This window comes from Corylus avellana, chromosome 1 (assembly GCF_965113065.1).
Source record: "Corylus avellana chromosome 1, dhCorAvel1.hap1.2, whole genome shotgun sequence".
Classification (NCBI taxonomy): Eukaryota; Viridiplantae; Streptophyta; class Magnoliopsida; order Fagales; family Betulaceae; genus Corylus; species Corylus avellana.
The window spans coordinates 23,284,083-23,297,356 of NC_142490.1; the positions used below are offsets into that span (position 1 = coordinate 23,284,083).

The 13,274-nt window shown below is 34.4% G+C and overlaps 1 protein-coding gene across 1 annotated transcript; it reads right to left on the reverse strand.

The window, feature by feature from the left end:
• Positions 1–576: 576 nt before the first annotated feature.
• On the reverse strand, positions 577–2,355 carry LOC132171402 (tyrosine decarboxylase 1-like). The gene has a single exon (XM_059582709.2). It carries the CDS (start codon positions 2,345–2,347, stop codon positions 776–778), a length of 1,572 nt encoding a protein of 523 aa, XP_059438692.1. The 5' UTR covers positions 2,348–2,355; the 3' UTR covers positions 577–775.
• Positions 2,356–13,274: the final 10,919 nt, after the last annotated feature.

The window sequence follows — 13,274 nt, forward strand, 5'->3', positions numbered from 1 at the left end:
GGGAAAAAAAATAAAAAACGGAAACATTCAGTCTCGTTTGGAACCTTGTTTATCTTCTATATGAGAAATGAGAATAGTTAGTACATAGTTTGGATCACAGCCCAAATTCGAACTTTTATTCTTAAACAAAAATGCTAGGTGTACAATTATTTTAGAAATTTTTTATAACTTGTTAATACTTGTTAAAATATGATTAGAGGGTGTTAAACATTTTTTAGTAACTAACGTAGATCCAATCATACAAACATATGTTAAATAATTGTAAAAGAGTTATAGGTGTATATAGCATTTATCTTTCTCAAATTCAAGATCATGAGGGAGTAGAATTGTTACCACAATATTGTTGGAATTTTTTTTTTTTTTTTTAAAGGAATAAGTAATGAATTAACCCAAAAAAACTAACAGAATAATGAGTCCAACAACATCGATCATTTTATAGAAGCATACCTATCTCTTCGACAAGATTGCAAAACTAGGAAATAAAACAAAACATAACAATCGGTGTTAAATATATTGGTGAATATATTGTAATTAAAGGAAGAATGTGAGAGAGAGCGGAAGTATATAGGACTACATCTCTTCTATATTGATAATATTACGATTATTACATAGGCCTTTATATATAGAGAGGCTAAGAGTGATAAGCAAGAAACCTTAAACTAAACCTTAAAACATATTATAAGGCAACATAATAAACTAGAACAATATAAAATATTCTAAGAATCGGAATTAAAGATAACAAACAACTTGGAGGATGAGGATGATCTCTCAAATGTCAGTTGGTGCTTAGTATGGCTGTTGCATGCTCCTGCACCACTTTCCAAGCCATGATCACGTGCCGTTCCTCTACCAGAGAGGCGCCGACGGCGAACCGTATGGCGTAGACCTTTCCAACCACGGCATGGGTCATGAAAACGCGGCCTGACATGTTAATGGACTCCAATAACTTCTGGTTCACCTCATTTGAGCTTCCTTCTTCTTCTTCTACAACCTTATGACCATTTTCAACGTGACCGTTTTGGTGTGCTTGCTTTAGCTGACGCATCCCCATTGCTTTTTGCAAAACCCTAAAACAAACCATAGCAAAATTTCTAGGCACCACAATTTCAAACCTCTTGTCCATTGCTACAAGCCCTTCAAAAAGCTTGGCCATTTCAACGTGGCTTCTCAAGAAGTTCTTAAGGTTAGCCACGCCATAGCTTCTAAGCACAAACCACAGCTTCAAGGCTCGAAACTTCCGGCTTAGGGTTATCTGCCAGTCTTTGTAATCCACCACTTGCCTTGACTCGGTGGCTTTATTCCTCAAAAACTCGGGGTTCGTCGAGAGTGATTTTATCAAGGCACTCGGATCTTTCACCCAAAGGCAGCAGCAATCTAAAGTGGTTAAGAACCATTTATGAGCATTGAGACTAAATGAGTTCGCACCCTCAACGCCGTCCATGAAATGCCGGAACTCAGGGCAAATGCACGCACTTCCGGCATAAGCAGCATCGACGTGCACCCACATGCCATAATCTTTTGCCACGTGGCATAACGCGCCCAGTGGATCAACGGCAGTTGTTGAAGTAGTCCCCACAGTGGCACATAGAAACAACGGGACTAAACCTTCTTCTATGTCTTTGCAAATTTCGGATTTCAGTGAGTCTGGTGACAGTGCAAATGATGTCGACTTTGTTGTCTTGACAGCTCTGAAATTTTTCGGGTGGATTCCGGCTATTCTTGCTGCCTTTTGGAGTGCACTGTGCGTTTGGTCGGACCCATAAACCACCAACCTTCTCAAGTTGTCTCTCCCGATTTTGCTTAGCATTTGATCCCTGGCAGCGACGAGTGTGCACAAAATGGCTTCACAAGTGGTCCCTTGTAGCACACCCCCGCCATTGCCAGAGAAAAGGAAGGATTTGGGCAGCCTGAGCATCTCTCCAAGCCAATCCACGACTATTGTCTCAAGCTCAGTGGCGGCCGGAGATGCAATCCAGTTGAATCCGACCACATTAAATCCGGCACTAAGAATCTCGCCTAGAAACCCTGCTGTGCTACCACTGCTTGGAAAGTAGGCGAAGAAGTTAGGGCTTTGCCAATGTGTTATACCAGGAACTATATGCTCCTGCACGTCCTTCAGAATGGTTTCGATGGGCTCTGGATTACATGGAGCGGATTCTGGCAAGCGTTGCCGGAGATATCCTGGTTCCACTTGGCTTTGAACAGGGTATTTCTCAACATTCAGATAATAATCAGCAATGAAGTCTATCAACATGTGGCCTTGCCGCCTGAACTCCTCAGGGTCTAGTGGATTGTTGTTAAAGGTAGAAGTGTGGTTGCGTTCATTGCCAAAATTGAGGCTAGCCATTTTTGGTAAAGAAAGGTTCAGCTGGTTGTTGAGATAAAATGAAGCGAATGAAGAGATTATGTAGAGGCTTTAGAGCACTCACCGGCTCAACAAGATAGCTAAAAACTAACTATTTTGTCTAGTTTTGTAGTAAAAAAATATTTTATATCTCGCTTAATAAAATCGTTAAAGATTTGCTGAAGCTACCATGGTATTCAGCAAATTTGACGAGCATGGTAGCTCAACAAATTCTTAAGGTAATATATTCTTGGTTATATATTTGTGTTCTCTCTTTTCTTAATTTTGGGAATAGGGCAAGTAGATAAATATATATATATATATTTTAAATGAAAAAATGAAAGTGAATAACTAAAATGTTGAGCCGGATATAGATACTTTCAAAAAAAATATGTTTTTTAACTAAATTTTAGTTAAACATTCGTTGAGCCGAATGTGAATCTCTAATTAGGGGCGGAACTACCCTATAGCCAAACCCTCCAAGCTATAAGGTGGTCCTAGCCCAAAACCAAAGTTACCTTTTTTCATTGTCATTTCTTGTTAAGGGTGCGTTTGGGAGTGCGTTTTTAAAAAAATAATCTGCGATTTTAAACCAAATCGCAACTTTAGGGTGTTTGGGATTGCGATTTTAAAAACACAAATTTTAAAATCGCAAAAAAATATACGATTTCCATAAGCTGATTAGAGGGTGCTTATTTGAAAAAATGCGAATTTAAAACAAAATCACGATTTCTATTAAAAAGATATTTGGCGCAATAGTTACCTTTTTTAGAACGGGAATGAAAAAAATACCAAGAATACCCACCTAAAATATATTAAAACCCTTATTTTCTCTTTCTTTTTTTCTTCATCCTCTGTGTCTTGTTCATCCTTATTGGTAATTTGGTCATGAAACCGCAATTATATGCTAATGTTATCCAAACACTCAATTGATAAAAAATGTACTTTTTAGTATGTTTTACCAAACGCATGTGCGATTTTAAAAACGTAATTTTTAAAATCGCACTTATTGAAATCGCACTTCCAAACGAGCCATAAATAGAGAGATGTGGACCTCTCCAACATTGTAATTCATGAGCTTTTAATAAGACTTGAAAAATGTTAAACATGCAATATATATATATTATGTTCTTTACAATGCATCCCTCGTTCCTCGTGCAAGCCTCCCAATTTCTTTTAATCACATGAATCTTTTTAACGTATGCAATTTGTATGAAAAGGAGTGAAGTACCTTAAAACTCAAATTATAGATTAAACTTAAGCCGCCATGTGATTAAATGTCGAACAAGGAGTTCTAAGAAATAATAATAAAGTATGTCACTTGTGCGACTTGTATTTGCATTTAAATTATAGAGCTCAAATTTATTAATATTACGCAGCTCAAAGGCGGAACTACCCTATAGCCAAGCCCCCAAGCTATAAGGTAGTCCTTGCCCAAAATCAAAGTTGCTTTTATTTGTTGTCATATCTTGTTAGGTAGAGAGATATAGACCTCTTCCTATGTTAAATTGCACTATTGGAAGCTAAGTTTATAGCATCAATATTGTAATTAATGTCTTTTTAATAAGACTTGAAAAATGTTAAAAATACAAAAGAAAAAAAAATTATTTTGTTCTTTATAACGCGTCCCTCGTTCCTATTGCAAGCCTAGCTCCCAATTTATTTTACTCAGATAAATCTTTCTAGCATATGCAATTTGTATGAAAAGGAGAGAAGTACCTTAAAACTCAAATTGTGGATTAAACTTAAACCACTGTGTGCTGAAATGTCGGACAAGGAGTTCTAAGAAATAATAATAAAGTATGTCACTTGTGCAACCTGTATTTGTATTTAATAATTATAGAGCTCAAATTTATTAAAGTTACGCAACTCAAATTTATTAATTATAGTTTGAATTAAAAACATGGCACAAGTGCAACCTTTATTTTTATTTAATAATTATCTTTTGATAATGCTACCATGCAATGTGCCATTAACTAGGGGCGGAACTACCCTATTGCCAAGCCCCCAGCTATAAGGTGGTCCTTGCCCAACACCAAAGTCTCCTTTATTTATTGTCATTTCTTGTTAAGTACAGAGATATGGATTTCTTCCTTTGATAAATTGCACGATTGGAAGCTAAGTTTATAGCACTAATATTGTATTTAATGACCTTTTAATAAGACTTAAATAATATTAGAATTACAAAAAAAAAAAAATTATTATGTTCTTTATAACATGTCCCATGTCCTCTTGCAACCCTCCCTATTTATTTTAATCACATGAATCTTTTTAGCCTATGCAATTTGTATAAAATGGAGTGAAGTACTTTAACACTCGAATTATGGATTAAACGTAAACAACCATGTGATGATAGTTCGGACAAGCAGTTCTAAGAAATAATAAGAAAGTATGTCACTTATGCAACCTGTGTTTGTATTTAATAATTATGGAGCTCAAATTTATTAATTATGGTTTGAATTAAAAACATGGCACAAGTTCAATCTGTATTTTTATTTAATAATTATCTTTTGATCATGCTACCACGCAATGTTCTTTTAACTATGGGCGGAACTACCCTATAGCCAAGCCCTCCAAGCTATAAGGTGGTCTTCACCCGAAACCTAAGTTGCCTTTATTCATTGTCATTTCTTGTTAAGTAGAGAGATATATACCTCTCAAATATTGTAATTAATGACCTTTTAATAAGACTTATAAAGTTAGAGATACAAAAAAAAAAAAAAAAAGGCTAAATATGTTCTTTACAACGTTTCCCTTGTTCCTCTTGCAAGTCTCCCAATTTATTTTAATCACATGAATCTTTTTAATGTATGCAATTTGTATAAAAATGTGTGATGTACCTTAAAACTCAAATTATGGATTAAACTTAAACTACCGTGTGATTACATGTCAGACAAGGAGTTCTAAGAAATAATAAGAAAGTATGTCACTTTTGCAACCTGTACTTGTATTTAATAATTTTAGAGCTCAAATTTATTAATTATAGTTTGAATTAAGAACATGGCACAAGTTCAACCTGTATTTTTATTTAATAGTTAACTTTTGATCATGCTTCCACGCAATGTCCTATTAACTATGGGCAGAACTACCTTATAGCCAAGCCCCCCAAGTTAGAAGGTGGTCCTTTCCCAAAATCAAAGTTGTCTTTATTCATTGTCATTTCTTGTAAGGCAGAAAGATATGAACCTCTTCCTATGTTAAATTGCACTATTGGAAGCTAAGTTTATAGCACAAATATTGTACTTAATGGCCTTTTAATAAGACTTGAAAATGTTAGAAATACACACACACAAAAAATAAATAAATAAATAAACTAATTATGTTCTTTACAACGTTACCCTCATTCCTCGTGCCAGCATCCCAATTTATTTGAATCACGTGGATCTTTCTAACGTATGCAATTTGTATGAAAAGGAGTGAAGTACCTTAAAACTCAAATTATGGATTAAACATAAACCACCTTGTGATGACAGGCTGGACAGAGAGTCTTAAGAAATAATAAGAAAGTATGTCACTTGTGCAACCTGTATTTGTACAACCTGTATTTGTATTTAATAATTAGGGAAAAGTCCACATACTCTCCTCAAACTACCACCCAATTGACAATGTTCCCCTAACTTTCAATTGTGACAACGTCCCCCCCTCCCCAAACTAGCAAAAATTGTCAATGTTCCCCCCCAAAGACGAAATTACCCTTAGTTAAATAAAAACAAAAATACTAAAACTTCAAGAAAAAAACCTAAAACGAACCACAAAAAAAAAAAAAAAAATCCAAACGGTGGCCAGTTTTTTTTAAAAAAAAATAAATTGAAATTTTTCTTTTTTTTTAAATAAAAATTTACGTCTAAAAAAAATAAAAATTTTCGTTTTTTAAAACTAAATAATTTTTTTTTAATAAAAATTTCAGTTAAAAAAATTAAAAAATTTTGTTACAAAAAAAAATTGTTTTTTCAAAAAAATATTATTTTTAAATTCTTCACAAAACAAACCTTCTGAAACATGATCTGGCCTGAGATGAAACGGATCGCGGCTCCAGGGACTTCGGTGGCAACGCCAACAAGATGGGGTGGTTCAACAACGGTTGGTGCGTTCAAGACGGTGGGCTGGCACTGGTGGAAGTTGTGGACTCGTGGTCGTCATGGTGCAAGGCTAGCTGGCAGTGGGCCGGTGGAGATCTGGCTGGTAAGAAACTTGCGGAATGAAAGGAGAGGAGGTGCTACAGCCCACCAACGATCACGCATAGAGAGAGCCATTCTGAGAGAACAAAGCCTCTTTCGAATATATATATAATCTTGTACAGTGTCGTTCGGACAATGAACAGTAAAAGTGATCAGTGATTTTGCACAGTAACTTCAAAACATGATGAACAGTGACCCGTTTGAAGATCACAAATTTTTTTTGCTAGCGTCATGACCAGTGAACTGAGAACGAACCGTCAGTGGAATAGTAGCAGTTCTTTTTCTTTGAGAACATTGTGGTCGTTAAGGACCAATCAAGAGCTGTTATGAGACTTTTCATAAGATGGAGGGAGGAAGCGCAGTATGCATATAGATGCAGGGAGATAGGGGAGAGTGATATACATGCAATAAGATAATTTAAAACAAAGCAATAAAACCGTCCAAGAAGGCGGTAATGACAGTTGATAATCAAAATATAAAACTGAAATTAAAGACAGTTGATAAGATAAACAGATCTTGATAAAAAGCTTGATAAAAAGCTTAAAATCGTTACAGATTTTAGACAAAGCTTACAAAAGTAAGTGTTAGGACTTACTGAAGTAAGAGACAGAGAAGAGAAATGATAGGGGAATGGCAAGGAAGTTTCTGAGCTCTGGAAAACCTCTAGAGAACCTCTGGAAAACTTCTGCCTTACAATGGGGGAGGGGAGCCCGTTATATAGGCTGATTACATTGCATAAAACAAAATACAATCATAAACAAAACAGTGAAAGCATATGACGCGTCAGTGCAGTCACATGTGAACAGTAGAGGCACGTCTGGCGCCAATCTGAAACAGTAAAAGTAACCAATCTTGAACAGTTGCTGTCAGCACTGTAGTGTCGGCAGACAAATCTTGAACAGTGAAGTGAACAGTGCATCTGAACAGTAATCCTGTACAGTGTCGTCCGGACAATGACCAGTAAAAGTGATCAGTGATTTTGCACAGTAACTTCAAAACATGATGAACAGTGACCCGTTTGAAGATCACCATATTTTATATCTCGCTTAATAAAATCGTTAAAGATTTGCTGAAGCTACCATGGTATTCAGCAAATTTGACGAGCATGGTAGCTCAACAAATTCTTAAGGTAATATATTCTTCGTTATATATTTGTGTTCTCTCTTTTCTTAATTTTGGGAATAGGGCAAGTATATATATATATATATATATATATATATATATATTAAATGAAAAAATGAAAGTGAATAACTAAAATGTTGAGCCGGATATAGATACTTTCAAAAAAAAAAATGTTTTTTAACTAAATTTTAGTTAAATATTCGTTGAGCAGAATGTGAATCTCTAATGCCTTGCTTGGAGGAAAAAAAATGGTAATTTTTCATGATCATGTGGGAGGGGAACATGAGTACAATTTGGTCTTAATGCAGTTTCTCAAAAATTAGTTATATAATTTTAGAACTTGTAAGTGCCCAAATAAATGGGTTCAAAATTTATAAACATATTAGTTGATGGGTTGGGGTTTGAATTTCTTTGTGATGGCCGAGGGGTTATTTGTACCTTGTAGTGTAGGAGCTCTACGTTGTTGTTCTTGATTTTGGGTTATTTATGTAATTAAGTGTTGCTTGGCTAGGATTTGGCTGAGTTATTTATGTATGTTTTAAATGTTTATAGACACTTGACACTATTTTAAATGGGTTGGAGGATTTTTTTTCAGACTGATTTGAAGGAAATTTATGTCCATAAAAAATTAGAATAAAATGACAATTTTCTAATCATTCACTTGGTGACAAATCAAAAATGGCCAATTTTTAACTTGAATGTAATTAGATTTCAACCAAATTTCTTAAAATACTATTACTTAGTATAAGAAAAAATCTTTTTTTTTTTTCCTGATATAGGCAAAAATAGAAAACCATTTCTATTCGCTGTCTCCCATGGGCGACTAGTGACAACGGTGGATGGTGGCCGGGGACCACGGAGAGCTTTCAAAGACAACACCAAACGTGGCCAGTGACAACGGACGACCACCAAAGATGGTGGCCAGTGATGCTAGATATTTTCTTTCGGAAAATGCTAAGTGCTCTTCTGGTATTCTTCTTATATCTTCTTTGTTCAAAATGAAAATTATTTTATAAAAATAAAATAAGAAAAATAAGAGCAACTTTTTTTTTTATTTTTTATAAAATAATTTCTACATAGCATTAGAAGGCCATAAAAAAAAAAAAAAAAATTAAAAAAAAAAAACACTAAAAAGGCACCACCATTACCCCTTTCCTAAAATGGAAAATAAGAATAATTATTGCGACATACCCCGCAGCAAAGTACTGTGCATAGTACTTCTTGACGAGAATGGAGAAAGGACTGGCACGTGGCATGTGCTGGTTTGATTGCATGTGTCGGTGGCTTCGGATGGCTGGTACTGTCCAATATTTATGTGGCATTGAGCTAAGATTGTGAACAGAAAAGACACGTACAGGCTCCTTTCGTGAGATGTCGTACTGCTTAAGATCAACGAACCAAAGTGGTTCTCCACCTTTCCTTCAATCAAATCAACTGCTAGGGCCGGCTCATCATATCTAAATACACTTTACAATCTTTATTTATCTTCTTTATAATATTAAAATATTATTTTTTTACAAAGTACAAAATTTTTTTACTAACTCTCACATTTTTTACAAAATTTTAATACCATCTCTAATAAAAAATAAAAATTGGAGAAAAAGATAAATATTTATCTTAAAATAATGTATAAAAAAGCAAAAATAAGTTTTTGTTATTTTTTTTAGATTTTTCGTATATACAAGGAAGGGTATGAGCTATATATTGAGTGTCTGTTGCTGGTGTGCTCTAAGGCGAGAATGTAAGCGATGCTTTTTCCTTAAATTTAAATACTAATTAAATAATATTATATTTAAGGACAAAAATTTCTTCCACCAAAGATGGTTGCCAATAATGCTGCTACATATTGGCGGTAATTAGAGCCTTAAATATTATTTTATGGAATAAATCTTCATTAATATTTATTAATTGTGATTTCAAAAAATGCGATTTCAAAATAATGATTTTAAAATATTATTTTTAAAAGCGCAATTAATTAAGCGTTTGGCAAAATCGCAATTTGGCCTTTAAAAATTACAGTTTAGCCTTTCAGATTCTGTGTTTTCATAAAAGCATCTCCTTATGTGTGATTTGAAAACACATATTTTCTGCTTTTTCAAATCACAATTTTTTTAAAAACATAACTCCAAACAATTCATTTTCTATGATTTGTTTTCAAATCACATTTTTTATCTAATCACGGTACCAAACACACTTTTAATCCTTACACAGCCGCCTAATCTGCCTAAGGCAGCTCCCGCCGGCCCTTAAAAACCAACTAACAAAGTTAGAAAGAGACGTATATAAAAGAGAAAGTGACCTATAACAAAGTATCTTCTGCTCATGATTAATATCATCCATGCAAATTAATTTGTACTATCATCTTCCACCCATAGGTTGGGATTATAATTCTTCATCTTCAATATTCATTGAAGCCTGTGGTAACTAGTGCTGCTGCAGGACAACATCTGAGAAAGAAATGACAACTCCTGCATCTTTATTGCACTAGGAGTGGTCAGTGGGTTGTTTTGTTTCGTAGGTTTTATTGTGTGGTCGAGTAACGATCCCTCCCGTGTCAACTTCTAGCTTTTTTACAACTTTCTAATATATGTGTTAGTTGGCGATTGAAAGTTTGAAATCATGTTATATCTTCCAATCACTTACAGACACGTATAAAAATAAGTGTAAATCTAGCATTTTTCTTTAATTACGAATAAATGTGTGAATTTGTGCTGAGATGCAAACTACTGACTTTACTCATGTGGAGCCCTTATATATGGGGCTCTAAAGGAACAAAGTTATTTTTGAGCGTGTTTAGGTGGGTTCAGCTTAATAAAGTTCGGTTTGTGCGACTCGGTCATTAAATGAGTCGTTCGTGAACATGAAATTATATTCGATTATTAAACGATATATACTCGTATAAAATCTAGCTCGTTTGTTTAAAGTTCGTGAGTATACTCGTATAAGAGCTCGACTAGCTTATTAGCTCGACTCATATATATATATCATAAATGCTAAATATCTTGTAGTTAAAACACTAAGAATGTAGTTGTATAATTATTTATCATTAACAAGTGTATTGTGTGTATTAAACTTAGTTAACTAACTAGTTAATTGGTTTAGATATATATAGAGAGTTAATTGGTTAATATTAAAAAAAAAAAAAAAAAAAAAAAAAAAAAAAAAAAAGTTAGATAATTAACCATGTATATATAATTAACTTTTTTTTTTTATCAAAGTCAATTTCATATATTAACCATGTATATTAAACTCTTTTTTTGCTATTTTTAAGAGTAAACTCTCTTTTATTTTCCTTTGTATTTGTTTGCTTACAACTTACAAGTGTCTCACACCAATAATAGCAAACACACATCCATCACAAGAATAATTAGCTTGTCCTGTCGTCCCACATGGGGAAAGCAAAAAGAATTCTTCACCCAAGTAATATATAAAAATAGGGGTTAAAAAGTGGGTGGTTATTAACCCCTCACTACCTGCTTTTGAAGGTGGTTAAGAAAAACTACTAACCACATAGACAGTTACGGTTAGCGATTTTAAGTTTTGAAAAAACCGTTAACCATTCACCGCTAACCACCCTTATATATATATATATATATATATATATATATAAAACGACATCGTTTTTGTGTTTAAATACATATAAAAATATATAAAAATCTAGAGATTATGTCATATGTAGTACGGTATTATCATAAAAGCGACGTGGTTTTGATTTTTTTTCAAAAAAAAAAAAAAAAAATTACTTTTATAGTTTTTTTAGGGGAAGTTTCATTGAAGACCCCCAAACTTTCATCCGTTTTGAAATACCTCATAAACTTCAAAATCTCTCAATTTAGTTTCTTGAACTTTCAATTGTTCTCAATTTAGAAAGTGAGACAATAACGTTCATACCCCTGACATTTTTAAAAAATTTCACATTTACCCATACTTTCAAATTAATATATATATATATTCTGGCCGCGACCCACGCGGGTCACTGGCCAGAGACCCAGCGCTGGAGCACTGGCCAGAGACCCAGAGGCCAGCGCTGGGTCTCTGGCCACTCTGGCCAGTGCTCCAGCGCTGGGTCTCTGGCCAGTGCCCCAGAGGCCAGCGCTGGGTCTCTACAGGCTAGTGACCCAGCGCTGGGTCTGACCCGTGCCCCAGAGGCCAGCGCTGGGTCTCTACAGGCTAGTGACCCAACGCTGGGGCACTGGCCAGAGACCCAGAGGCCAGCGCTGGGTCTCTGGCCAGAGACCCACGTGGGTCTACTGGAGACCCACCGTGGGTCACGGGCCTCACGGCAGACCCAAGTGGTCTTTTTTCTTTTCTTTTCTTTTTTTTGCTTCTAAAAAAAGAAGAAAATTAGGTGTATTTCAGTCTTTTTTGGGTTTACCATTAAAAGTTAACGGTTAAATCTGACGAATGGATCTAAATTGAGAGCAATTGAAAGTTTAGAAGACTAAATTAAGAGATTTTAAAGTTTATATGAGGTATTTCAAAACAGATGGAAGTTTGGGGGCCTTCAGTGAAGTTTTTCCATTTTTTTAAAAAGCGATTAGCAATTATTATGATTATTAACCGCTAACCGCCGCATAGGCAGTTAGTAAATTTTACTAACCGTTTAGGTCCAGGGCCGACTAGATCACTAGGCGAGTGAAGCTCTCGCCTAGGGCCCCCGGATTAATAAGGCCCAAAAAAAAAATTTGGCCAAAAAATTTTTTAATAATTTTTTTTTGTAATTTAGGGCCCATTTTCCTTTTTAATTAGGCCTAAAATTTTTTTGGGGAAAGTCCACATAACCCCCTCAAACTACCACTCAATTGACAATGTCCCCCCCAAACTTTCAATTGTGATAATTTTTCCCCCAAACTACTAAAAATTGTCAATATTCCCCCCAATGACAAAATTACCCTTAGTAAAATATAAACAAAAATACGAAAACTTCTAGAAAAGACCTAAAACTAACAAAAAAAAAAAAAATCCAAACTTGGCCAATTTTTTCTTTTTTAAAATCAATTTTATAAGAAAAAATTTTTTTAAAAAAAATCGATTTTTTTTTTAATATAAAAATTGAAAATTTTTCGTTTTTTAAAAAAATCATTTTTTTTTTAATTTATAGGGATATTTTTGTCTTATTGAGAAATCTATAGGGGCATTTTTGTCTTATTACTAGCCTTGGGGGGACATTGACAATGTTTTGGTAGTTTGGAGGGGACATTGCCACAATTAAAAGTTTGGGGGGGACATTGTCAATTAGGTGGTAGTTTGAGAAGGGTATGTGGACTTTACCCAATTTTTTTTCATAAAAACTTAAGGCCTCTAATCATGATAAGTAAATAATTTAAAAAATGCCTCAATTTAATAAGGCCCCAATATAGTAAGCACATGGTAAAATAAAACCAATTAACCCAGAAAAGCAAATATCCTTATACTTAAAAATAGCATATCTACATATGCATCCGAAATTATTTGATATTGAAAGATCATTTTAACCCTACCTAACCACCCACTTTCTTTCCTTTCTTTTTCTTTTCTCTTTTCTTTTCCACTAACAACCGCCTCCCATCTTATCTTCTTTTTTCTCTTTCCTTACTTTCACTCAAAACAGAACATGATAGAGAGAGATGAAGAGAGAGAAAGAGAGAGAG